This window comes from Miniopterus natalensis, chromosome 14, assembly GCF_054644295.1.
Source record: "Miniopterus natalensis isolate mMinNat1 chromosome 14, mMinNat1.hap1, whole genome shotgun sequence".
Lineage (NCBI taxonomy): Eukaryota > Metazoa > Chordata > Mammalia > Chiroptera > Miniopteridae > Miniopterus > Miniopterus natalensis.
Window position 1 is genome coordinate 20,737,986 of NC_142094.1, and position 27,595 is coordinate 20,765,580.

A 27,595-nucleotide genomic window follows, 5' to 3' on the forward strand; every position below is an offset into this window, starting at 1 on the left:
CCTCCTCTGATTCAGAAATAAAGAAATAAAGACTTTCGGGACAGAGTACAGTATCAGATGAGCAACAGCTTTAAATTTTCCAGCTCAGTGTTTGGCACATAGTAAAAGGTAACATCTAGACAGAAAAATGTAAGAGGTAGCAATAACTAATACGAAAATCGAATTCCCCCAGCTGCTTCCTTCTTAGCAATTGTGCTTGTGGCCTAAAGAAGAGCAGACCAGTTGGAGGCCATTAGCCAGTGAGGCAGGCAGTTGGAAGCAGACAGGTACATCATTTATCCCTGCAACTAAAAACCAGGAGCTTACCAGCCTAGCTGCCTCTTGAGCTGAAACTGGAATTTAACCCTAGAAGTTCAATTTGTTATTGACAAATTCCTGAGCAAGATGGGAATATGGACTTTCTATAACTGTGCATAATGTGCTAAGCCCCTTTTTTACGTTTTTTGTCTACATGTAATCTTTAAAATTTTTTAATAAAAGTTATATTAGCTAAAAATGTAATTCATTAGTGTGAGGATATTTTATTTTAGTTCTATACAGCCATATAAATTTGAAGCACCAACGAAATGAAGTAAACTACTTAGTTTTCTTTATCAGAACACTTAGCATGGTAAGGAAGGAAGGCTGTTATATTTACATATCCTAATGCAGAAGTATATTAATTATGTTTTCATTGATCTAGGAACAATAAGTCTTAAAGAGCTTTCATCATTCACTTAAAGGAAAGAAAATATACCATCTTCTCAGGCTCTGCATTTCTTATCTTGTTTTTTAAACTTCAGCTTAAATTTAACATTTAAGTATACTTTACTCAGTAATTTGTATACCCACCTGACATGGTTGAAATAGGGGGCTGGACAGCTAACAGTATGCTTTCCTGCCCTGCTGCAGAGCTGTCATAATCATGAGTAAACTAGTATAGAGAGCAACCTGTTGGCAGAATGACATCCACTGAACTCCTGATTGTACTTAAAATGGAGAGATTAGAAAGTAGAAAGCTAGCTTGTTTTTAAAAAGCAAGACAAGACTTAGAGTTTCAACTTCTTTGCAGTATGTCTCACCCCGGACAGACTCTCATGCCCAGGTAAATGATATTATATTTAAGTAACAGAGCAACAACCTTAGTATTACACATCTAAGAGGATGGTGTCTAAGAAAGCAAAGCAGAAGTATTTAAGAGAGTATTGTGGGGGGCGGTTAGGGCCTAATATATGATGGTGGAAGACGATTTGACTTTGGGTGGTGGGCACACAGTGCAATATAAGGATCTTGTAACATAGAAATCCACACCTGAAACCTATATGCTCCTGTTAACCAATGTCATCCCAATAAATTTAATTTTTAAAAAAAGAGAGAGTATTGAAACACAAGGACAGGCAAATGCTACCTTTACTGGCCATGGTAAAATTCTCTCTTGATTTTTAAGGAGTATGACAAAAAAGTTGATCTAGATAAATACAGTGGTTATTCTGTGACTTGATGTTACATTTTATTGTTTATCTGTTTTTCTTAAAGGACTGTTTTGTTTTTTGTCAATGCCATCTAAATATTTTTCTTTTTCCTCTCTCTCTCTTCTTCCTTCCCTCCTATCCTTTCTTTCTTCCTTTGTACTTGCAGCTCCTCAGAGAAATTTTGAAATTGCCTTCAAGATGTTCGACTTGAATGGAGATGGAGAAGTAGACATGGAGGAATTTGAACAGGCAAGTTGCCTTGGAGAGTTCCTTTAAATACATTACTATTTAACTCATTTTCATGTGCCTTGGAGTTACTTTGGCCTTGGTCAGTAGACACAGATGCTATCCAACTCTTTAAGTACCTAATGTATCGTTCACTTTTAATATGTTGGTTTTCTTGTTTTAACTCTAAACATAAGCAATTACTTGAGCATACGATTAAGGTCAAGATTGCTCTGATTTCCCAATCTGAATTAAACTATAATGCTGAGAGGCTAAGTCATGGATATTCAATCATATATTCAGGCCGCATTTATCAGACAGCTCCTTCATTCCAGGCAGTTTCAGAATACAAGGATGAGTGGCAAGTGAGAAACACGCAGAGATAAATATTTCAGAATATCTAGAGACACTTACTCAGATTTTCACCATGTCCATCATACATTCTTAAATATACAGTCTACTTAGAATTGGTGTTATGCTAGTTTACATAAAATATACAGACTTGGCAACGTATCATTTACCCCCTTCTCCATTCTTTGTGCTGCAGCTGCCCTATGCATTACATCTGCGTGGAACAGTCCTCCCTTCTCGGGGGAGAACCGTTCTAAGACCCCCTGTGCATACCTGATACTGTGGATGGTACCAAACTAAATATATACTGTGATTTTTTTCTAAACATACATACACTTTGTGGCTTCTCGTTGGCATATCCAAATTGTCCACATGACTACTCTTGTGCTTTGGGGCCATTATTAAGTAAAATAAGGCCTACCTGAGCACAACACTGTGATAGATACCATGACAGTCTGGCCGACAGCTGAGATGGCTACAGGTAGCTAACGGGTAGGTATCCGACAGAGCGTGGGTGCGCCGGCCAGAGGGATGAGTCACATCCCAGGTGGGATGGAGCCGGACAGTGAGAGATTTCATCACTACCCAGAATGGTGTACAGTTTAAAACTTATGAATTGCTTATTTCTGGAATTTTTCACTTAATATTTTTGGCCCATGATTGACTGAGGGAAACTAAAACCATGGAAAGCAAAACCACAGAAAAGGGGGGACTACTGTACATTGTAAACCCCATAATACATTATAATTTTTGTTTTAATAGTCATGTTTTTCAAAGAAAGCAAGAGAAAAAATACTCTGTTATGTTTACTCACGTACTTACCATTTCTGATGCCTTTCATTCCTTCCTGAATATCCTTGTTTCCATCTGGTATCATTTTTCTTCCATTGGAAAAACTTTCTGTAGCATTTCTTCTAGTGCACATTTGTTGGTTAATTAATTTATATCATCATTACTGTTGGAAGGAAATTCTAGCATAGAGTTCTAGATATTGATGTAAAAGTCTCCGTTATTGTTTCATGACCTGACTCCCTCTGATGAATAGTCACTGGTTATGCGGAATCATTGTTCCCCTGTATATAATATGTTGTTTTTCTCTCTGCTCTCCGGATTTTTTTCCTTATCTTTGTTTTCTAGAAATTTGATTATGATGTATTTCAGAGTGTTTTTCTTTGTATTTATCCTTCTTGGTATTTGATGAGCTACTTGTATGTATAAATTTGTGGTTTTTATCAAATTTGAGAAGTTTCTGGCCACTATTTCTTTAAATTTTTTTCTTTAGCCTCATTTTTTCTCACCTCTCTTTCTGGGACTCCAGTAACACAAATGTTAGACCACTGCCTGACAAATCTTTGAAGCTCTCTGTTTTTTGTTTTTTTTTTTCAATCTTTTCTCTCTACTTACCAGACTGGGTAATTTCTATTGATTTATCTTCATTTTAGCTGACTCTTGAGTTACAGCGTCTCTGCTGTTAAACAATCCAGTAAATTGTTATTTCAGATGTTGCATTTTTCTGTTCTGGAACTCCCATTTCATTTTTTATATAGTTTTCTTTCTTATCTGAAATGTCCCACCTTTGCTTATTACAAGAATATTTTATACTTAAGCACTGTTATAATAACTGCTTTAAAATCCTTGTTGGCTAATTTCCAACGTCTGTGTCATCTAGAGAATGATCTCCATTGATTGCCTTTTATCTCGAGAATGAGCCAAATTTTCCCATATCCTAATATGTCAAGTAATTTTGGGTTGTAGTCTGGATATTATGAATGCCATGTCACAGAATCTGGATTTGGTTATATTTATCTAAAGAGCGTTAATGTTTTGCTTTGTCGTAGCAGGCTCTTGGATTAACTGGATTTGGCTGGAATTTATTTATAGAATTTGGGGCTCTTCTCTTTGGATTTCTTCTTTCTAGGATTTCCCCTCACTTTCCAATGGTTATAGTTGCTCCAAAGTCTGTCCTCTGGTTTTTCAAGCCAGAAAAACTAAGGATACCAATCCTCCTCATACAGACTGGGACTACCTTTAGGCTGAAAGTGCTAGCCTCTCTCCTCTAATACCTGCTCATGATCACTCTCTAGTGCCTTCGGTTAGTTGTTTGGTGTATTTTGTCCATAGTTTATAATTGTCATCTGAGGAAGGATTAGCCTGAAAGGAGCTACTCACCCATTACCAGAAGTAGGTTGAGACCTGTTTAGTATCAAATGCCAAGAGAGGGCTTCAGGCAGGCCTAAGAAGCAGGAAGGAGAGAAATAAAAGTGGGAGAGGGGAGAGGGAAGGGATGGAGAGAAAAAAAATATAGAAAGAACAAATGTGGTTTTGAAATAGCCTAAGAAATTACTTAGGGTGCCCCTCAGTAGCAACATTGCCATGACTTCCCTACTCCTATTATACACACTAAACTTTAGATTTGAATTTAGGTCACATGGTCTTATTTTTGGCATTGCTGCTGACATGCTGAATATCTTGGAGCAGTCACTTCACCATTCTGTTCACTTGTCAGAGAAGGGAATGGTAATTCCATCTAATGTGATAACTGGCCTTGTTAACCTGATGAAACTTATGTATAATATCGATCACATGAAACCTGATGTAAAAACTCTTTAGAAGAAAATCAAAAGGTAATTGTAAGGCGGCTCAGGAGTGAATGGCAATCAGAAGTTTCTCTCCTTCATCTTTCTACATTTTACTTTCTTGGGAAATATAATTTATTAAGTTGAAAGTACACCAGGCTTTCAAACATTCAAACTTTGCTCCAATTTCCCAGGTAAACATGTATTTACTTGACAAGCTTATAAAAAAGTTAAACAGAACCAGTTGAGGACATCTTACATTTCATCATCATGTGTCTTCAGAGTTAATGTTGCATGAGCAAACTATTACTCTTACATTCATCTTTTTCCAAAATCACTTTGATCATGACTAAGCACAAATTACTAAAAAGCATTTATCAACTGTAAGTGTGATTTTCACTGACCTTGCTATCACACAGATTTTTTTTAACCCATTTTATAACAAATCATAAAGTAGAACTAACCTAGCAAAAGATGTTAACTGTTTGTGCTACATTCACCCAAGCCATGACAGAAATTTTTTTTAGTATGAAAGTAGGAGAAGTGATAGCTAGGAGTTGTGAAACAGAAGAAAAGGAATGAGATTTTATTTCAGAGACCATGTTTTATATTTCTCCTGATTTTTCTGCACAGCGTATAGCATATAGTAAGCATTCACATGATGGTTGAATAGATATGTTTTGGGGTTTTTTTAATGTCTTTATTGATTTCAGAGAGAAGAAGGGAGAGGTAGAGAGAGAGAGAGAAATATCAATAATGAGTCATTGATCAGCTGCCTCCTGCACGCCCCCTACTGGGGATCGAGCCCATAACCTAGGCATGTGCCCTGACCGGGAATCCAACCATGATCTCCTGGATCATAAGTGGATGCTCAACTGCTGAGCCACGCCGGCCGGGCAAATAGATATGTTTTGATTGGTTCTCATGTTGTGCCATTAACAAGTTATCTAAATAAAAATATTTGAAGAAAATATTTCCCAAGTGAGAAATACAATCAATCTCTGTCTCTCTCTTCCTCTCTTTCTCTCTCTCTCTCTCTCTCAAACACACACACGCACACACACACGAAATCTAGTGATACGGGGTTTTTTTTTTTAAGTTTTTAATGAAAGAACACTAATAGATAGTAATAGTTTGCACCTAAGTGCTACGGTATTTGTACTGTGCTATTATTAATCATTAATGAAGATGTTATAGCATTAGTTAATTTTCCCTGAAAGCAATTTTTTCCTCAATCACTTGCACAGATACTCTCAGCATCACACCTTTGAAGTTAACATACAGTTTCTACAATAGCAGGGCTATAAAAGCTATAATATTTATAGACACAGGCAAAATCTAAATCATGGTAGGTCCTGATGCTGATGCTCAATACTGGTTCACTGCTATTGGAAAATTCTTCAGTTCTCACACTTAGATAAAATGAATTATGTATTGCCTTCAAATATAAGGAACATTTTTCTGAATATCCTGTATTTCAATTTAAAGTCTAAAAACATCAACTTAAATAATTTTAAAATCTATTGTTTACCCGGCTTTCAAGTCTCTACATGCCTGAGAAACAAATGTCAACCAATCTTGGCCCTGGCAGGGTGTCCCAGTTGGTTAGATCATTGTCTTGACACACCAACATTGTGGGTGTAATCCCCAGTCAGGTCACGTAGGAGAATCAACCAATGAATGCATAAATAAGTGGAATAACAAATTGATGTTTATCTCTCCCCCCTCTCCCTCCCTCTCTCTCTCTCCCCCTCTCTCCCTCCCTCCCTCCTTCATTAAAATCAATCAATAAAAATGTCAACCAGTCATACTTACATGATAAATAAAACATGAACCTAGAAAAAAAGTCATATTCAAAAGCATTTATGGCCTGGCCGGGTGTGGCTCAGCGGTTGAGCGTCAACCTAGGATTCGATTGCCGGTCAAGGCACATGCCTGGGTTTCGGGCTCAATCAATGACTCACTCATCATTGATGTTTCTATCTCTCTCTCTCCCTCTCCTTTCCTCTCTTTGAAATCAATAAAGATATATATATTAAAAAAATTTTTTAAAAAGCATGATATTAACCTAGTTATAAGGAGACTTAGCGATAATGTACTCTGTGAACTTTTCCAATGAGAAGAGTAAAGCTCAGAGAGGTTAAATGACTTGCATAAATTCTGCTCTCACTGCAGAGCAGCAGAATCAGACCCTGTGTCTCCTCACTCCCCATCTAGTATCTTTCCATTATACTGTTCCACTCTTTATAGAGCCAGAGACTTTTAAATTGTCTTAAATATTTTTATGATTAGAGATAATAAGTAAAATAAAATTTTAAAAACATTTAACTAAGGTATATTCATTGTTACAAATCTTAAGTTTCTAAGTATTTTGCTTTTCTTATTTGGCAATTTAAATATCAAGGCTATCTGTATTATTTGCCCTTACAAATCCAATTTTAATTATTCTGAATAACTGGCGCTTTTAGCTTGTAGAGAGGTAGAAAAGACTGCAGGAACTAGTGAAAAAAAAGCTATAGTAATTATCAGCTTGCCTCAGAAACGCTCTTTATATGTATAATTAGGCCATAGTTGTAGTCCCAAAAGTTATCCTTTCTCAAAAAGCACATCTAAAACTTCTCAGATATTGAACTAATTTCCCATGTTTTCTTGGAGAATTATTTCATACCAATTTTGTATTTCATGTATAAATTCTAATAAATGTTATCTGTCTTGCATGTTACATATTTAAGTGCAGATAGCTGTGCTGTCTCTCATCATAACTATAGAGTCAGTAATGAAAATTGTGAAATTTTTAAAGTTCTCCTGAGTTATGGAACTTAATAATTATGTGAGGCTGATAATTATTTACAGTAAGAGAGGTTTTGAGCCTCAAAACAAATGCATACCCTTTCCTGAAGAGAGATTTTTAGGAGGGTCCCAATTATAAAGGGATCAGGCATGTGTGTTAGAATCCTGGTTCTGCTGCTTGCTAGCTACTTGACCTTGAGCAAGTTACTTAACTCTGTGTGCCTCAGACTTCTCACCTGTGAGATAAGAATAATCATAGGCTTCTCTCGTAGGATTGTTGTGAGCATTAAAGGAAAGAACTGTAGCACAGTGTAGGCAAACAGGAAATAATCAATAGGCACTTATGTTTCTTTTCTCTGTTTTCCCACTTTGTAACGTTTTTCTGGATGGGGTTTGCTTCTCTTAGGTTCAGAGCATCATTCGCTCCCAAACCAGCATGGGTATGCGTCACAGGGACCGTCCCACCACTGGCAACACCCTCAAGTCGGGCTTGTGTTCAGCCCTCACAACCTACTTTTTTGGAGCTGATCTCAAAGGGAAGCTGACGATCAAAAACTTCCTGGAATTTCAGCGCAAACTTCAGCATGATGTTCTGAAGCTCGAGGTAGGTATTCCTTGGGCTCCAGGGGATCACGGGACTGTCCATCACAGGTACTCACCGAGCCTCTGGGTTGGGAGGGCCTGCATTGGCACTCTTTCAGTATACCTCCAGCTGTGAGAACTGCAGCTGTGAACCTGTCAGTGATTTACCATCGGACAGCAGGCAGGAAATAATGTGTACTGTGAGAATGTCTTGGAGTGAGGTGGTCCTGGGCCTGAAAGCAAAAATGTCTAAATTGAAAATCTGAGTTGTCTTTGGATACCCAGCTTGAGGAAAAAGAAATGCAGGAGTCAGAGCTATTCTCAACCTGAGCACGTATCCCCAGTTTTATGTTATTGTGTAGAAGGCACCAGCTGGTGGAGATGAGAGGGGATCCCGCTCAACTCAACTGAGACGGCTTGAAAAATCACAACTGAATTCCCATTATTAATAATACATTTTTAAAATACATTTTAAAAAGAACACTCTTAATTATTCATGCTGTAGAAGAGAAGCAGAAGTAGGATAATACTAAAAATCAGATCAGACTTTGAAATGTGCTTTTGTACGTGTTTTCTGAAAATGGTGTAATTGGTATTTAAAGAATTTACCTCAAAAAAACGCAAAGTAATGCATCCCTGTAATTCATGCTCCTTGGGAGGCTCTGGTGGCCCCTGTAATAAGCGATGTGTATCAGATTTTTACACGTATGCAGGCACCCCGTAGGGTAATGGAGGCCCAGAGAAGTGGCCTGCGTGCTCACAGCCCAGGGTAACGAAAGGCAGCCTGCCTGTATGAGGTTTGCATTCTTACCCAAGGAGGAGGTGAGAAACCTATAAAACAGGGCTTGTCAAAATGATTCTTACCGTCCTTTAGTCTCCCCATATGTGTTCGTCACTTTTCCACAGTTGGCTTTCTTTGTTTCTTTCCTGCTGGTAGAGGGAGGACATCTTTCACACATGAGCTTTATTTCCTGCTTTCAGGAGTCCAACAGTTTTGGTATAAGAGTTGGTGTGTATTAGGATTCTAGACATATGCCTTGTGCATACCTGAAGTGGAAACATTATAACATAATCTGGGAATGTAAATTATTTAACTTACTAATTATATAATTACAATTTAACACAGAATATAGATCCAGAAAATGTAGAGAATAAAGCACAAATTAGAATAGTACTTTTACCAAACTTTAAATAATAATACAGTTCATTCAGAGCATGAAGCAGGTGCCAGTTCCACAAGCTAGCCTAATACTAATTCCTAGACATATAAGTGGGAGTCTCAAGAGACAGAGCCACGGGGCTTTTGCCTTTCATCCTGAGATGCTATCCAGCTGAAAGCCCACTGATATATTGTATAGATTGCCAGTGAGGTGGAATATTATAAAGCAGATCAGGGGTTTCATACCTGTGTACCTACACAGAGCCTACACCCAGATGCAGAAGAAAGGAGATCTACTAGACAGTCGTATCTAAGATACTTATTCTAGAAAGCCCCCTTGTACTTGACATTGACTTAGGGTCATCTGTAGGCTTTGGGCCAAGACATACTAAGACTGTTACTGTTTGCCAATCAGCAATTACTTCCTCATGTAAGGGAACCAATTGACTCTTGTGAAAGAACTCAGCCTAACATGAAATAAATATTCTATAAATGTTTATTAATCCTGAGTTCGTTCTTTCCATATAACATAGCACAAGTCCAGCGAATAAGTGGCTCCTTCTCAAAAACACCCATATTTAAAGTTTTATGAATCGGTATTATGTCTTCCCAACTAGATTTGTAATTCTTTGAGAAGGTGTGAATATCAGAAAGAGCATAGGTTTTGGTGTTCTTATAAGGAGATCTTGGGTAAAATTTTATTTCCACCACTCACTGGCTATTTGACATTTGATGAGTTATTTATTCTCTTAGAGCCTAAGGGCATTGTTTAAGTGAGATGATGTTTCTTAAGGGCTGAATTATGTTACCCTAGAATTCCTATGTTGAAGCCCTAACTCCCAGCACCTCAGAATGTAACCATATTTTGAGATAGGGCCTTTAAATGAGGTGATTGAATTAACACAAGACTGTTAGGGTGGGCCCTAATCCAGTCCTACTGGTGTGCTTATAAGAAGAGGAGATTTGGACACACAGGGAGACTCTGGGGCTTTGCGTGCACAAAGGGAGAACCATGTGAGGAGACAGCAAGAAGGCAGCCAACTGCAAGCCAAGGAAAGAGGCCTCAGGAAACCAACCCTGCTGGCACCTTGATCTTAGACTTCCAGCCTCCAGAACTGTGAAAAAAATAAATTTCTGTTGTTTAAGTCACCCATTTGGTAGTATTTTGTTATGGCAGCCCTAGCAAACTAATATACCACCTGGCATGTACTATGCCTTTAATAAGCGTTCTTTCACTTTCTTTTGTATACCCTCTGCCACTTAGTATGGTGGTTGGCATATAGTAGGCATTTAAACAGTTCTTCTCAGATAAATGACCAAAAGGCTTTACTTTGATTTTGAAAATAGTTTTCTCATAAAACATCTGGAAATGGAGCAATTTTTGTTTTTATGACACACTTTTAATTTTACTTTTCAAAGTTGGGTAATTTCTCCCCTCATTAAATATGAAATATGTCATCATCACAGCCAAAAGGAAAATGGAAATGATCAATAGTAACTTTCATATGGATTTTATAATTTCATCATTCTTTCTATTTCTAACCAGCTTTATTTCTTTACTTTAAAATTTTAGACCAAGGAGATTTATAGTTTCATTTAGTTATTTCTTCTTCTTTTTCCCTCACCACAGTAGCTTTGATAGTAAAAAGAACACAATTTATCTGTCAAGTTTAATTTCCATAGAGGTCAGGAAGGAGGGAAATGCCCATGAACATTTTTTGAGTGCCTGCTATGAGCCAGGCAATTTGCATGTGTTACCTGCTTCCTTTGTTTTGATTCCCACCAACCCTATTGGTTTTAGTGGTGTTATGCCCGTGTCACAGATGTAGAAACTGAAACTCAGAAAGGTAAAGTCGCAGAGCTATTAAATGGTTGAGTCAGGATTCCAACTCAGTCTTTCAGAATGAACTATTTTCTATTCTTTATCTAATTATTATTTTTAGTCTGAGATGAGATTTCTGTGTGTGACTTATTTGGAGCTCTAAACAAAAACAAAATGTTCTGTAGTTTAGGAACAGAAAAAGACCAAATTTCTTGAATATCTATAGACTTCTTCAGCACCATCTTTTCCTAGTTTCTTTGCCCCTTGAATGTAGCGTTATGACTAAAAAGAAATACACTGTTCTTTTGTGTTTAGAAGATAACTAAACCGACCACTTAATTTCTTTTCATAAGAATCATTAGCTTGTTATATTTTGTAAAAATGTTTTAACACTCTTAATTCTGGTCAGATTTGTTTTATTCTACCCTTAATTCTCTATTTGGGAACTCAAAAAACATAGGTTTGAAGGAATGACTTAAGAATACACAGTTGTTTTTTAAAAAAATATCTTCTGAAGTTATTAAAAATTCCATCTAAGGCTACCAAGAACTTGAGCCGAGTTCCTTGGAGACAGGTGCCAAGTCTAATTCCAGCTAATACATTCATTGATTTCTTGAGGACTATGGCAAGTAAGATGTCAGTCAAAAATGAAAGGTAATTGAGAACTCTTTGAAAGATTATGATTAATTTTAATTTGGGGGAGGGGGAAATGACATAAAAATGTCATTATGTCAAAGAAAAGCAAAAACTAATTTACACAAGAATAAAGAAGCCAACTCTAGAATGTAAAACAAGGAATCTGAAATAGTATCATCTAACAGAATTCCAGTCTATAGCATGATTTTTTTAATAAGTTTTTGGGTTCATATGCTTATTGCATAACCAATCAGATTATCATATTTTAAAATGGCATGACTATCAATTATGTGAAGACAAATTAGATACAGTTCAAAGGATAACAGTGATTGTCTTATCTTCTCAGTCTTCAAGAAAAAAAAATATTGAAGTTAAATAGATTTACTCAGTCAGGAAGAAAGGTAAAATGGAGACAAAGAACTATGCTAATTCTCATCTGTCAATAAGAGTAAAACAAAAAATAAAAGGATTAATTTAAGTTAAATACTAAAGCACTTTAAAAATATTGTGACCACAACTACATGATTAAAAGTGCCTGTGGAAATTCCAGAATCACCTACCATTTGCACCCTCAAGCTGCCTCTTTGTACCCATTCACCCCTTTGAAGTGCTGGAGAGAATTAAGTCTTGTCCCGGTGCAGAGGACCGTAGTGAAAGACAACCTCGGCTCTTCCCGGCCCAAAGATTGTGGGAAAGGAGACCCGAAGGCAAGAAGACTTCCAGTCAGACACTTTCCGGGACGAGAACACTCTTGGCAAAACAGATTTCTTTTTATTTTAATAGCCAGTTTGACTGTTTTGAACTGGGAAACTGACTCATGTAAACTTAAAAGTGAGAGTTGACTTTTTTTTCTTTTTCTTTTTTAATTTTATTATTGTTTAAAATATTACAGATGTCCCTTTTTCTCCCCAATGACCCATTCCACCCCGTTCCTTCCCCCTCCCCAGTCCCTCTCCCCACCATTGTCCATGTCCTTGGGTTGTGCATATATGCATATAAATTCTTTGGTTACTCTCTCCCCCTCCACCCACCCGCCCTCCTCCATCCCTCTGACATTCGTCAGTCTCATCTATGCTTCCATGTCACTGAATCTATTCTGTTCATCAGTTTATTAAGTTCTTTAGATTCCACGTATAAGCGAGATCATGTGATATTTGTCTTTCACTGCCTGGCTTATTTCACTTAGCATAATATTCTCCAGGTCCATCTTGATTTAATTAAATCTGAGAATCGAAATCGAATGTGTTCAGTGGGGTTGCCTTTTGTTTTACTCCACTTTTGCCTCTACAAAGCAGAATGTGTATAGTGACAAATCTATAGTTTCTTATTCCATCTTTCGATGTTTTCAGCTTGAATTTCCAAAAATCGTTAAAAGGGTTACCAAAGAATACTTGTCTCTTTTAAGTATTTATAACTTTAAGGAGCCAAGTATATATTTAAAGGTGTAGAAGAAAACCCTTTTAAGATAACAGTCCTCACTGTAGAAAAATCGTAACTTTAATATTCGGTTACAATAATAAAATTCTTTAATGAGTTCATTCTTTTCCTCAAAAAATTTCAAGTCTGTAGTCAATATGAACTGTTTTATTCTTATAAAATTCTGACAAGAAAAGGCCTAATAAGTGTTATTTTTCCTAATGTAAGAGAAAGAAAAAGGAAAAAAGAAAGTATTACTTCCATCATATAAAATGCTTTTATTTCTTGCTTCTTTCAAGTTATTTTTTTGATCCCTTTACTTATTTCTTAAATCCAGATATCTGTTTATCCGATAAAAATTAACTGATTGGATCAGTAACATGATCCATCCAGCCTAGTAGTCTTTCTTTGCCTGGGATACCGGATACCAAGGGATGTTTTAGGAAATAATCACCTACTTTAAAAAATAGAAATATATAAAAATAATAGAATAAAAATTTTAATTTCTGTAACAATTGTTTGTAAGTCAGTCACCCATGACTTGATGTCAGTATTTTTACAGCTACTTTTATTTTCTCTCTGTACCACACATTGTGAGTTAGGTCTAATATCTTGCCCTGATAAGACTAAGTTAGCTCTCAGGATACGTTAGTTTAACAAGGAGATATGTAAAAGACAAACTCTGATTTAATTTCTTGCAAATCCTTTTATACTCTCTAGCTCAAGTTTGCTATAACTTGAGGCTTAAAGGGTCTCTGGCTGTAGAATCAGACTGAAAGTACTGTATATGGTAGAATTTCCATGGTGATACAAAGCTCCTTTGGTGTTGTAAATGCAGCCTTGGTAATGATTCTGTAAAAAGTGTACAAAACAGTGCTTTTTTGTTTCATATATTTTGGAGAATGAGGGGAAAAATTTTGAGTGATACATTGTTGCTCAGAATATTGATTTAGGCATGATTTTTATTTTTATTTTTTTATTATTATTTTTCAAAGAATAGTTTATTGATTTTTAGAGAGGAAGGGAGAAGAGAGTAGCATTGATGTGAGAGCACAACATCAATTGGCTGCCTCCTGCAGGCCCCTTATTGAGGATCAAGCCCCCAACCGAGCCATGTGCCCTGGCTGGGAATCGAACCAGCAACCTCTCAGCACATGGGATGACGTTCAACCAACTGAGCCACACCAGCCAGGACTAGGCATGGTTTTTAAAAGCCATCAGTCAGCACTTCTGAATCTGACCTTCCAGATCGGTCATGAAAGTACAGAAAACTGTTAAAGACTGATATTTTTCTTCGATTTCCTGATGGCTTTGCAACTCTAAAATCAATGACATGTTAGTGATACCTTTGAAATACTTGGCCATCTCCAGAATTTTCCTATCATCAGGTATCTTTAACTTTACATTCTAAGTTAATTTTAAACTGGCCACAAGAAAAGGAAATCATAAATAAATCATGAAGATTTGATCTTTCCCCAGTGGAAATTTTTCCTCGATCTGTCATTCTTACAGTCTTATCAACCATTCTTTAGTCAAACACAGGTGCTTCTCAACTTATGAATGACCTGTGTACCAATGTATCAAAAATTCATAGATCAGTTATTTGGAATTCAAAATGCAGCAATAATTTTTTACTCAAACACATACCAGAATATTTAACTTAGAAATAGTTGAATGCAATACAGTAAAATGAAAAGTATTGTGGAGAAGATAATTGTGGATTTATAGTTCGGTGTTTACTTTCTACCTACTCTTTAGCTGCAGCAGCCTGTGAATGTAGACCTCTAGTAGTATCAAGTGTTTCAACAAATGCCAAGTACATACTACATACTAGTCAACATTTCTTTCAAGTTTACCAGGAGCCAGACACTATTCTAAGTACTTTACGTACATTATTTCATTTAATCTTCACAATGCTAGAGGTTGGTGTTATAATTACCCACAGTTAACAGATGAGGGAACCGAGGCACAGAGAGGTTAAGTAACTTGCCTGTGGTCTCACACATAATAAAAGAGGGGCTGAGATTTGATTCTGGGCAGGCTGCCTCTGGATTCTACTCTTAACTATTAACTTACACTGACTTTCCAAGAGTTGTGCTAAATGCTTAAGGTACAAAAATGAACAAAACATTGTCCCTGCTTCCAGGAAGCTTATAAAAGTGAGTTGAATGAACCAGAAATTCTTGTACAGTGTTCTAAGTACATTACTAGAGATATTTGGATGGTGCAGTGAGACTATAAAGGGGGGCATGTAAATCAGTCTGTGAAGTAGAGGGCAAGAGACTGCTCAGGGAAATTCTCCGAGAGGTGGCAATATTTGAGTCAGCTCTAACTCTGATATTCATTCTATCTAATGAATGGTTGGTTAATTTTCCTTTGCTATTTGTTCTAGTTGTAGGACAGATGAGAAGAGACAAGGGAGCAGTAACACTGGGACTAGAACCAGGAGAGGGTGACAGATAAAATGACTTTTCTTATCAAGTATGTCCCATGCCAGGCTTAAGTTAATGTGTCTCCTAGGTGTTTTCATATCATTCTCAATTATGGGCCTGTGGAGATCATTAAGAAACAGATGGAGAGCAGAGGGCAGGAATAGAGAAGATAAACTTTCCCCAGATTTCTCTAAGAGCTAGCTGGGCCTATAGGCAGACAGATTTGGCCTCTAAAATCAGACTTAGAATAAAGGTTAATAAATAAATGATATGTAGGCTATCTGAATAGGTCTTTTAATTTTTATCCCTCTTACAGCCACCTTGAGCTGCAGATGCCTTTCAGAATTACGGTCTTTGGAGTTTGTGGATGTTTTACAATAAAGAAAGGAGCTTTAAAGAATGACAGTTGTGCTAATGAGTGGAAGGAAGCTTGTTTGTTCTTTTTTCCATTCTTTTAACTAATTTAGCCTCAACTAATTCTGGTGGATCTAATTTTGTTTCTTTCTTTCTTAGAGAAAAAGAGTTTTAGAAAATAGCTTTAGCCTCGAGCCTGCCATACAGTTTTAGGAGCCTAGGGAATCTAGACAGTGTCTTAGGAACCAGATCCAGCTTTGCACTACTTTGTGAATAAATAATGCATTACAGCCTGTTGAATTCAGACTGGGAAGATGCTACTTTAGAAGGTCATATATTATATCAAGTTATTATGCTGTGAATTCAGTTAACGGCACATTAATGATTTTTTGTCAAGTCTCTTTCACTTCTTATTTTTCTTATTATGATAGGATGCCTTTTCTCCCTCCCACCCACACTCTCACTGTTTTGTATTAGTTTGCCACAACATTAGCATCAAAGTCTTTTCTTATTTAAGCTCTTTGGACTACAGAAATATAAACTACTTCAATGAATTGTTAGCATGTTTAAAAAGCATCTTTAAATAAAGTGATGCCAAAAAAATTTGGAGGATGGGGGTGCCCCTTTTCTTCATCAGTCTCCTTGAGATCTGGTAGCCTAGCTCCTTAGCAGAAAAATAAACAAAACCCCAAAAATGTAAAACTTAGTTACTTTTTCGACTAATAAATTAAACTTATGGAGTGGAGTTTTTAGGTATGTGTCATGCATTGTGTTAGATACTGAATATATACAAACGCAAGTAGACCCTGGCTCCTGAATTTAAAGAGTCGTGCTCAGACTGGGAAGTCAGACAGTTATTGCAGTACAGAAAGAAAAGCTCAGTGATGGCAGTGTGCACGGAATAGCTACGCAGCAAATATTGTCAAAAGAACAGTCAGTATACAGTACTGTTATTTGAATTTCTTTAAAAATCTATCTGAATTTTAATTTTACTTCTTTGACCCTGGGAGCCTTAATTTCCTCCTGTGTACAACCGAGATGATATCTGCCTCACTGAGCTGTAGGGAGGACTTCCTGAGGTGAGAAAGCTCGGTGCCTGGCACCCGTCACGCACTCTGGGAGGGTCTGTTCCTTTTGTCACTCACGATCACCCTTTTGTGTTTTGGGCTCTCAGCCCTGGATGCTCCACAGAGCACCCTCCCAGAGGCTGCGCTTGTTTCGCTGTCAGAGAGGAAGTAAGGGGAGAATCGGGGATCTGTGCCTCCTGACATCTCTGTCCAGTGGCCCACCTTGATGCTTTTTGTAGCTCTGTAGCCTTTAATGTTTGAAAGGACTGCAGAGTATTGCCAGCCTTACAGTCATTATGTTGAGCAGCTTTTTAATCCCAAATCAGTGATTTCTAGTATATCCAACTAGAAGAGTAAGGGAGGCGTATTGAATTCACTGTGCTAGACAGTATCACTCAGTAAAATGTTTGATAATATTTTTCAAATTCCCGTGTAGATGCATCTGTGGAGCATGATGCCAGAAATTAAGGAACTGACATAGTTCCCTTGACTGTAGGATTAGCCACTTTCTCTTTATTGGACATCATCTATAGAACAATTAATAAAAATGTATTGCTGTCATAATTGCTAAGAATATTAATATACTATTATTTTACTTCTAATATAGAAATTTTTTCACGGATTTTCTGTGCTATTAAGGTTGGCAGAGTGCAAGCTGAGAAATTCTGGAAGCATCTCATTTGCTGTGGTGGAATTACTTTGCCTTCTGGTGGTTTTTATTGTTGTGGTGGTAATTGTTTCTGTCTCTCTCTAACAAAATGACATTTGGGATAAATCACTATTAATAGGAGTAATTTAACAATTACTCTTGTCCAAGTTAACATGCCTTATGCTCTGGCTTCAGCTTTGGTGTTGGTGTTGCCACCACTGCCAGTAAGATTCCTGCTCAGACTCTAGTGGTTCTTCAAAGTAGCAGGACAGTTTCTAACCCATTCCCTTCACACTTGGAGCATTACAACTCTGTATTAGTGAGCTATTATTGCATAAGAAATTACCCCAAAATTTAGCAGCTTAAAACAACAAGCATTTCTTACAGCACACAGTTTCTAAGGGACGAGTCCAGGAGCAGCCTTGCTGGGTGGCTGTGGCTCTCTCGTGAGGCTGTAGTCGCGCTGCCAGCCAGCACTGCAGTCCCCTAATCTAAGCCTCACTGAGCTGGAGGACCCTCTTCACAGCTCCCTCACATGACTGTGGGCAGGAGGGTTAGGTCCCTACTCTGTGCACTGCTTCACAGGACTCCTTCCTGCACAGCAAGTGACCCAAGAGAGACAGTGTGACCAGTGTGGAAACCACACTGTCTTATAACCTAACCTCGGAAGTGACATACCATCACTTCTGCCGTATTCTCCTGGGCCGTTGTGGGAGGGACTGCACATGAGTGTGAATATTAGATTGGGGGCCGTCTGTGTACAGGCTACCGCATGTACACACTCACCGCCTTCGCCAGGGCTGTCATCTCTGGAGGGCTGTGTCAGGAATAGTTCCAGTGACTTGTTATCTCCAGTAGTGCAGTCTCGTGGACCAGCACCATCCTTCCCTTTCCCAGAAACTGTCACTGCAGCAGCCATCCCACCACTTTGTGGGATGATTTTTTCCCAGATGCCTCATTGCCTTTTTTATCACCCGGCACTGCTTAGAGTCCCCACGGCCCTCCCCACGTTTCATTAGCCTCCCGTCTAGTGAACGGAGAGTGGCAGCCTCCTTCCCAGAAGACTCTTGCTTCCTAATGGTATTCAAGCCCCGCATGGCAGCGGTTTCTCTCCGCCTTCCCCGACACCCAGCTGCATGCCGTATGGTTCAAACTGTGTGGTCCATTTCCTCTCCAGAGAAATGGGCCCGACTCTGCGGCTTTTAACTGATGAGGAAAGCCCTGCTGAACCTCTAGGTGCGGGGCAGACGGGGTCAGTGGGGGAAAAGACATCTGTAATACTCTCAACAATAAAGATAAATTTTTTTTTTTTTTAATATCTTTATTGATTTCAAAGAGAGGAAAGGAGAGGGAGAGAGAGAGAGAAACATCAATGGGAGAGTCATTGATCGGCTGCAGCCCGCAACCCAGGCATGTGCCCTGACCAGGAATCGAACCCCGATTGCCTGGATCCTAGGTCAACGCTCAACCGCTGAGCCACGCCTGGCCAGGCAAGGTAAATTTTTAAAAAGATATAAATAACACAACTAACAGATGGATACCAAATGAAATACAGTCATGATTACTAAAAAAATAAAAGTAAAAAAATAAATCTCTAAGAGTCGATTTTTTTTTTTGAGGAGTAGGCCTTAGCCCCTTTTCTGCTATATATAATGGTTTATTGCTCCCAGTAGCGACAGAAGTACTGAACATTTTAAACAGATGTCGTGTGATCCGGCCGGTGTGGCTCAGTGGATTGAGTGTTGTCCCATGCACCAAGAAGTCACTGGTTCAATTCCCAGTCAGGGCACGTGCCCAGGTTGCGCACTTGATCCCTAGTGTGGGGCGTGCAGGAGGCAGCTAATCCATGTTTCTCTCATCAATGTTTCTATCTCTCTCTCCCTCTCCCTTCCTCTCTCTAAAATCAATAAAGAAAAATTAAAAAATAAACATTTTATGTTACAGTCAAAACAATGTGGTGTGTCTTAGTTTCTAAACTTATAATTTGTTCTATCAATTTAAGGGAAATGTTTGTTACGATCACTTTGAAATTCAGTATCCATTATGAGAGTAGTTTGTAGGTTTTTATCTGTGATATTTTATAATCAACTTGGGAAATTCCCACTGTGACATAACAATAGTGTGTTAAAAATTTAACAGATTACTTTTTTACTTAAGATTTATAGACTTCACTCTCACAGATGCATAGACTATGTAACACTTGGACAGTATATCCAAGTGATGCCTTTTGGGTGTTTGAAATTTTTTATTTCTTTGATCTAATGAATTTTGAACTTTTAAGCAGAAAGTAGTTACTATTTGCTTATCCTCTTACATAATTTCCAATTATTCACTTAGGTGTGAACTTTTATCTTACCCATCTGTGAGATTAACTAAAGAAATGGGATTAAACTCTGCTGTCCATCAGGAATTTGCATATTAGCTTAAATAAAAATAGACTTTTCAGAGAACCAGCATTTCTTGTTAAGTAAATGTGTATCACATTGAATTTGATTGAGACTAATTTTTAAATTTGCATCTAAATTGATGCTGGGATTTTTAATATAGGTTGGCTTACTGATTTTTGTCTTATTTTGGCTTCAAAGGAGACTTTTTCTCTGCTCTACCAGGAAAAGTTAATTAAAACTCTCCTGGTATAAGATCCCAACAGATTGTCTTAAAGAATATTGTCGTATATTCTTGTGCTAACTGTGGATTTGAATTAAGTTTTATAGTTTACTTTTAATATGTATCTTTATTCTCTGACAGGGTTATGGTAGCTTGGGGGACAATCTCTTTGGTTTTTCTCACTTGTGAGTATGAATAACCTCAAATGTGATGTTAATGTGGTTTTGCATTCAATATATGCCAAAAATAATAATAAGTTGTGCAGTTGGTTGATCCGGTGAGTATACTAAGTCCATTTATTTATAACATGCAATCATTAGCTCACCAAAGCTAATCAGATTTTATAAATACTTTGTCAATTGTGCCCAGGAGCCTGTTCTGCCTAGTGAACATAGTTAACTTCCAACTGGCATAATGGGGCATACATAGCCTTCCAGTCCTTTCTCAACCCAAGTTGTAGAGGTCATCCAAAAAGACTCCCTTTCCCCCTCAGGTTTTTCAGAGGTCACCACATCTGTCTGCCAGAGGGTTCAACAGACCAGATCACCAGAGCAAAGGAAAAGGAATGTGATTGTAGTGAATGAACAGTGCTAGGCTGTAATTAGTATGTGTCAACCCTAGTTACTAGATAGCTTCAGGTATTTGAAATACCTGGCCTCTATCTGCCAGTATTGGCTGGTAAATATGTGACAGAAGTATGTGCAATTTTCCTCATTATGTTAACCATGGTGGCATAATTTTAGTGTATTCAGTTGGTTGGCTGTGATCTATAATATTGATTCACTTCTCTTTGCCTCCATGCTGGAAATGGGATAATTTGACCTTGTGTTTATGTGGATGTCTTCCCTGGTATCGCAAAGGCATGGACAGCATATGTCCTCCCTAGATAATTTGAGGCTATTGTTGCCTCTGAGCCAGAGGGGAAGAGGTGGGTATTTGGGTTGTAGTAAAGGGATAGAAATGAAAGTGAACAATTAATATTAATGTATTTGTCTTCTGTGTTACATCTAGCTCTTTAAATCAAATACCCTTAAAAGTAGGGGATATGTACTGTCTTTGGGAGCTACAGGAGATTTATAAGAGCAGCTTCCTTAATAGTTGCCACTGCCTCATTGCCTTGTATTGGCCTTTCACATTGATGTGATCATTAGCTCACCAAAGCTAATCAGATTTTATAAATACTTTGTCAACTGTGCCCAGGAGCCTATTCTGCCTAGTGAACATAATTAACTTCCAGGTGTTGCAAGTCTACCAGGACCCCAAGAAGTGAAAATATTAAAAGCAATTTAAAGATTTAAGGAAGTATAATTTCAAACATAAAAGCATTTTGCTAGCACCAGCAAGACAAAGATCTGCCAGGCAGAAATGAGTTTCATTTAATTTAGGGTTAGCAGTGCGAAAGCCCAGCAGCCACAGGCTTTGCTAGTAGCTAGGGTCACATTTGGAGAACTGTGTGTAAAGCAGAAAAGAACCTGTTAGGCACAGATGTCTTCATCGTACCCATTCCCACAGTCATTGTCAGTAACATTTCATCTGGCCACTTCTTTCCATCTCTGTCACTATTCGTCTAAACTAGTTATCATTTGCCAGGATCACTTCACTTGCCTCCTAACTAGTCTCACTATAACCACTCTTGCCCACCTACCTCATTGTTCTTAAAGACTTGATTAAACTCGTGCTCATAGGCTCTGTATAATTCCCCCTCTGCCTCCTCCTCCAGGTTCACCTCCTACCAGTCACTCTACCCCCTTGGAGCCTCTGCACTGTTGTTCCTTTGCCTGGACACTCTTCCTCTTTTCTCTCCCCTAGTTACCTCCTTCATCTCCCTCAGTGCTCAGGTAAACTTCACTCAGTCAAGGAAGCCTTCTCTGCTTTGCTGTCTTCCCACCACAAATGAGACCACATTGTAATGTAACAGATTTCCGAAGTACTCTGTACTTTTCCTTCAAATCACTTAACTACATAACCATTGGATTGCTTGTTAAATACCTGTCTCCAAACACTCCTTCAGAACTTTGAGAGCGTATGTTGGGCTCATCATTTTTTCCTTAGTGCCTGGCACAATACCTGACACAAAACAGGTGCTCAGGAAATAGTGTGGAATTAGTAACTTTCATCAGCTGTAAACAAAGCCTGATAAAGGCACACACCCTCTCCTAAGTGGCATCATTACGGGTTAGTGTTTAGGCACCTCTTGGGATATCTGCTCAACTTCCAACCATTCCCTCTTCTCCAGGATTTGTCCCACACTACCTCTCAAACACAGGTGTGGGCTTCTGGAAGCCATTCTTGTACTTTGTGCCTCTCCCTTGCTTTTCTTCCCATCACCTTTCCCTTCCCCTCCATTAGCTAATTGGATCAGGAGTGGACACCCAGCCCAGGATGGACCAATCAGACGTTGAAATTTGGACTAGGGACAGTTGGCCTCTTCTGGTAGTTGAACTATAGCATGTGAACTCCAGAGCCCTGCTGAAGCAAGCCCTACTCCATGGGGTCAGCCACTGCACAGCAGATGTTCCATGGTGGTTGCTGCCAGTCCTCACAGTCAAACAGCCTGGGGATAAATCCTTCCCATTGACATGTCAACAACAATAAAAGCTCAACTACAACAGGAGGATGCACACAGCCCACATGGGGTGTGACATGTACTGGGGGTACCCAGATTGGGTGACTAGGGAGGCTGTGCCACTGGGCTCCACTGGACACTTACTAAATAAGGCCACTCTACCAAGACTGGGATATGTAGTGGCTCTACCTAATGCATACAGACAAACACAAGGAAGCAGCCATGATGAGGAGACAAAGAATTGTGTCCCAAATGAAAAAACAGAACAATACTCCAGAGAAAAAAAACCAACAAAATAGAGACAAGCAAACTACCTGATGCAGAGTTTAAAACACTGGTTATAAGAATGCTCCATGAACTTAGGGGAAGAGTAGTTGAACTTAGAACTTCAACAAAGAGATAGGAAACGGCAATATGGAGATGGAAAACATAAAAAATAACCAATCAGAAATGAGGAATACAGTAACTAAAATGAAGACTGTATTACTGGCAATCAACAGTAGACCACTGTAGATGAAGCTGAGAGTCAAATCAGCAATTTGGAAGATAAGGAAGCAGGAAACGCCCAATTGGAACAGCAAAAAGAAAAAAAGAATCCAAAAAACTGAGGATTGTGTGAGAGCCTCTGGGACAACTTCAAGTGTACTAACATTCTCATCATAGGGGTACTGGAAGGTGAAGGGACAAAGCAAGGAATTGAAAACCTATTTGAAAAAATGACAGAAAACTTCTCTAGCCTGTTGAAGGAAGTAAACTTACAAGTCCAGGAAGTGAAGAGAGTCCCAAGCAAGATGAACCCAAAGAGGCCCACACCAAGACTCATCAGAAGTTAAATGCCAAAGGTTAAGACAAAGAGATAATCTTAAAAGCAGCAAGAGATAGAAGATAAGTGAATTAAAAAGCTGTGGTACACTTACACAATGGAATACTATGTGGCTGTAAAAAAGAAGGAACTCTTACCCTTTGCAACAGCATGGATGGGTCTGGATATTATTGTGCTAAGCGAAATAAGCCAGTCAGAGAAAGACAAGCATCATATGATCTCACTCATATGTGGAATCTAATGAACAAAATAAACTAATGAACAAAATAGAACCAGAGGCATAGATATATGGAACAGACTGACAGATGTCAGAGGGGAGCGGGGTGGGGCAACTTGGTAAAGGAAGGACAAGAGATTAAAGAACATATATGCATAGCCCATGGACATAGACAATTGTGTGGTGAGGGCCAAGGGAGTGGGATCAGGGACTGGGTAGAGGTTTCCAAGGGGTGGGGGGACATCAGCAATAGTGTAAACAATAAAAAAATTTTAATTAAAAAAAAGCAAGAGAAAAGCAGTTAGTTTATCTACAGGGGAGGTCCCATAAGGCTATCAGCTGATTTCTCAACAGAAACTTTGTAGGCCAGAAGGCATTGGCAAGAAATATTCAAAATGATGAAAATCACGGACCTACAACCAAGATGACTCTACCCCAGCAAAGCTATCATTTAGAATCTAGGGATAAAGAGCTTCCCAGATAAGAAAAAGCTAAACTAGTTCATCACCACCAAACCAGTATTATCTGAAATGTTAAATGGTCTTTTTTAAGGAGGGGAAAAAAAGATAAAAAATATGAACAATAAAATGGTAATATATACATATCTATTAACAATTGAATCTTAAAAACAAAATAAACGAACAAGCAGAACAAGAACACACTCACAGATACAGAGAACATTTTGGCAGTTGCCAGATGGGAGAGTGGTGTGCAGGGAACAGTGAAAAAGGTAAAGGGATTAAGAATTGCAGATTGGTTGTTACAGAACAGTCCTGGTGATTTAAAGTACAGCACAGAAAATACAGTCAGTAATATTCTAATAACTGTGTATGGTGTCAGATGGGTGGAAAATTTATTGGGATAATCACTTAGTAAGTTATGTAATATCTAATCACTGGGTGTACACCTGAAACTAATATAATGTATGTCAACTGTAATTGAAAAATGACCCTGGCCAGGTGTGGCTCAGCGGTTGAGCATCAACCTAGGATCCAGGCGATCGGGGTTCGATTCCCGGTCAGGGCACATGCCCGGGTTGTGAGCTCGATCCCCAGTAGGGGGGCATGCAGGATGCAGCCGATCAGTGACTCTCTCATCATTGATGTTTCTCTCTCTTCCTCCCCCTCTCCCTTCCTTTCTCTGAAATCAATAAAGATACATTAAAAATAAAAATTTTTAAAAATAAAAATTGAAATTGAAGTAATGGGAACTCCTATACATAGCTGATAGAAATATTAGTGTGATTCTTGTGGAAAGTAATTGGGTACTGTCTCAGTAAGCCAGCAGCTCCACTTCTAGACTTTTGCTCCTGTTTCACCAGGACACTAATCCAAGAGTGTTCACAATAGCATTGTTCATAATAACAAAAAGCTGACAGTAGCTCAAATATTTATTTATAGGAGAACTGATAAGTAGTGACATTTTCAAACAACAGAAATCTTCAACAGAGTAAAATTGAAAGAAACATGCTTAAATGTATCAACATGGATGAATCTTAGAAATACAAGGTTGATTGGAAAAAGCAAATTGCAGAATATATCCAGTATGATACTATTTTATAAAGTTCAAAAGCAAATGGAGATAAACAGTATATTGCTTTGGGACCCAAACATGCGTTTTAAACTAATAATAAACAAGTCAATAGAAAAAGAAATCCAGGCGGTGGTTACCTCTTAGGGGAAGGGGGGGGGGGTGAGCTTCAGCCACTGTGCTAATGTTTCCTCTCTCAGGTTAAGTGATAGGTTCATGGTGTCATTTTTTTTATGCTTCATAACTTGTCTATTGTGTATATTATTTTTGTGTATTTCAAATATTTCATAATAATATTAAAGAGCCTATGGGTTTTTATTTCAGAATTTTATTTTTAGAGATCAATCCAAAAATAATGATGAAAAAATAAGTACGGCCCCGGTCAGTGTGGCTCAGGTGGTGGAGCATCATCCGATGCACCAAAAGATCTCTGGTTTCACTCCCGCTCGGGGACATGCCCGGGTTGTGGGCTCAGTCCTCAGTGGAGGGCATGCAGGAGGCAGCCTATTGATGTTTCCCTCATATCGATGTTACCCTCTCTCCCCTTCCCCTCCTCTCTCTAAAAATCAATAAAAACATTTAAAAAAAAAAAAGTACAGAAAAAGATTATCCCAGTGGTAGTATTTATTTATTTATTTATTTATTTATTTATTTATTTATTTTTAAACTTGTTTATTTGAGAGAGAGACAGAGAAAGAGAAACATCGATTTGTTATTCCACTTAGTTGTGCAGTCATTGGTTGCTTCTTGTACGTGCCCTGACTGGGGATCGAACCTGCAACCTTGGCATATCGGGCATGGTAGTATTCATTATAACCAAAAATTGAAACAACCTAGATTAACCATTTTAACCTAGATTAACCTAGATTTAAAACAACCATCTTTTAAATATCCTGCTTAGTTCAAGAAAGGATTTAAGAACCCCTTAAAAAATATATTCAGTGAGACAAAAGTAAATTAAAACTTACTGAGAAATTAAAGTTAAGGAAGAAGGTAAAGAAAGCCAGGAGTGAGGTGGTTATGAAAAATTTAAATCATAAAGCCTTCTGTTCTTTTTTTTTTAAGTGTTAAATTTTATTGCAGAGCACATTAATAAATAATCACACATAAAACCACCTAATTATTTACAAAGATAAAGTCTTCTGTTCTTATTAGAGGTAGAACACACTTGCCTCTAAGCTTCCAGTAACCAGGATTAAAAAGGGAAACATGATCCATGGGACCTTCAGGGGAAGAGCAGTCAACTGTTTGGATTGATACCAGAGAGAAATTTCTCCCCAGATTAGCTGTCTGGGCAACTTATTTAACTTCTCTTTGCCTGTTTTCTTGCCTATAAAATGGAATAATAATGGTGCCTGTTGTAGAGCCTTGTGAGAATTCAATAAAATAAGTTCCTAGGACAGTGTCCGGCAGGTAGTAAGCACTCAAATAGGTTACTGATGAGCCGTAATGAATGACATTCTTTTTTTTCTTTTTTTTTAAATGTATCTTTATTGATTTCAGAGAAAGGGAACGAGAGGAAGAGAGAGAAACATCAATGATGAGAGAGTCATTAATAGGCCGCCTCCTGCATGCCCCCGACTAAGGATTGAGCCCGCAACCCGGGCATGTGCCCTGACCGGGAATCGAGCCCCGATCGCCTGGATCCTAGGTCCACTCTCAACCTCTGAGCCACGCCCAGCTGGGCGACATTCTTAAGAGTATCCTTGCAGAAATCAGGATCGTAGAAGCAGATATTAAGGAAGAAATGGAAAGGTAGTTCTTGCCTTGGTAGAAAAGCCTCTCAACAAAGGACAGAGCGTTGTGAATTAGTTTTCTAGTGTCTCCCCTGTGTTCAGTCAGTCCATATTTATTGAGCACCTCCTTGATGCAGGTTTTGTGTCTGATAATAATACATGGCCGGGATGCAGGACTTACGAAGTTGGTATTCTGCTCCAGCCAACTCTTAAGTAGTTTAATCTTGAAATTACTCTGTGTTGAATAATCAATAAAATTAGTTGCATTTCCTTTTTTCTGCTCTTCGAATGTGAAAGTAGTATTCTGCGCACAAAGACTTGGCAAGAGCAGTGATGAAAAGGAGTGAGAAGTAGTAACCGAACTTAATTAAGACCCACTCAGAACAGAATAATCAGCTGAGGCGTTTGGCTTCCTAGGAAGCAATAACATGTTGGTAAAAATATTAATTGCTACATGTAACTACGCACAAAACTGTGCTAATTTCTTTACATATATATTCTCTCATTTACTCCTTACCACACTTTGAGATTGGGAATATCATCTTCAGTCTTTTGTGGGAAGATTTTGAAGCCTTGGAGTGAGTGAGCCACTTGCCTAGTCAGAGC

At 38.3% G+C, this 27,595-nt stretch overlaps 1 protein-coding gene across 3 annotated transcripts in view; it reads left to right on the top strand.

Moving 5' to 3' along the window:
- Positions 1–27,595, top strand: part of MICU1 (mitochondrial calcium uptake 1) — a 142,930-nt gene that overhangs the window by 79,939 nt on the left and 35,396 nt on the right. For all 3 annotated transcript variants that reach the window (XM_087824350.1, XM_016224047.2, XM_016224053.2), the window contains 2 exons: positions 1,618–1,700; positions 7,800–7,997. In XM_087824350.1, the coding sequence (XP_087680476.1) occupies positions 1,618–1,700; positions 7,800–7,997 (281 nt within the window). The remainder of the gene's footprint in view (positions 1–1,617; positions 1,701–7,799; positions 7,998–27,595) is intronic.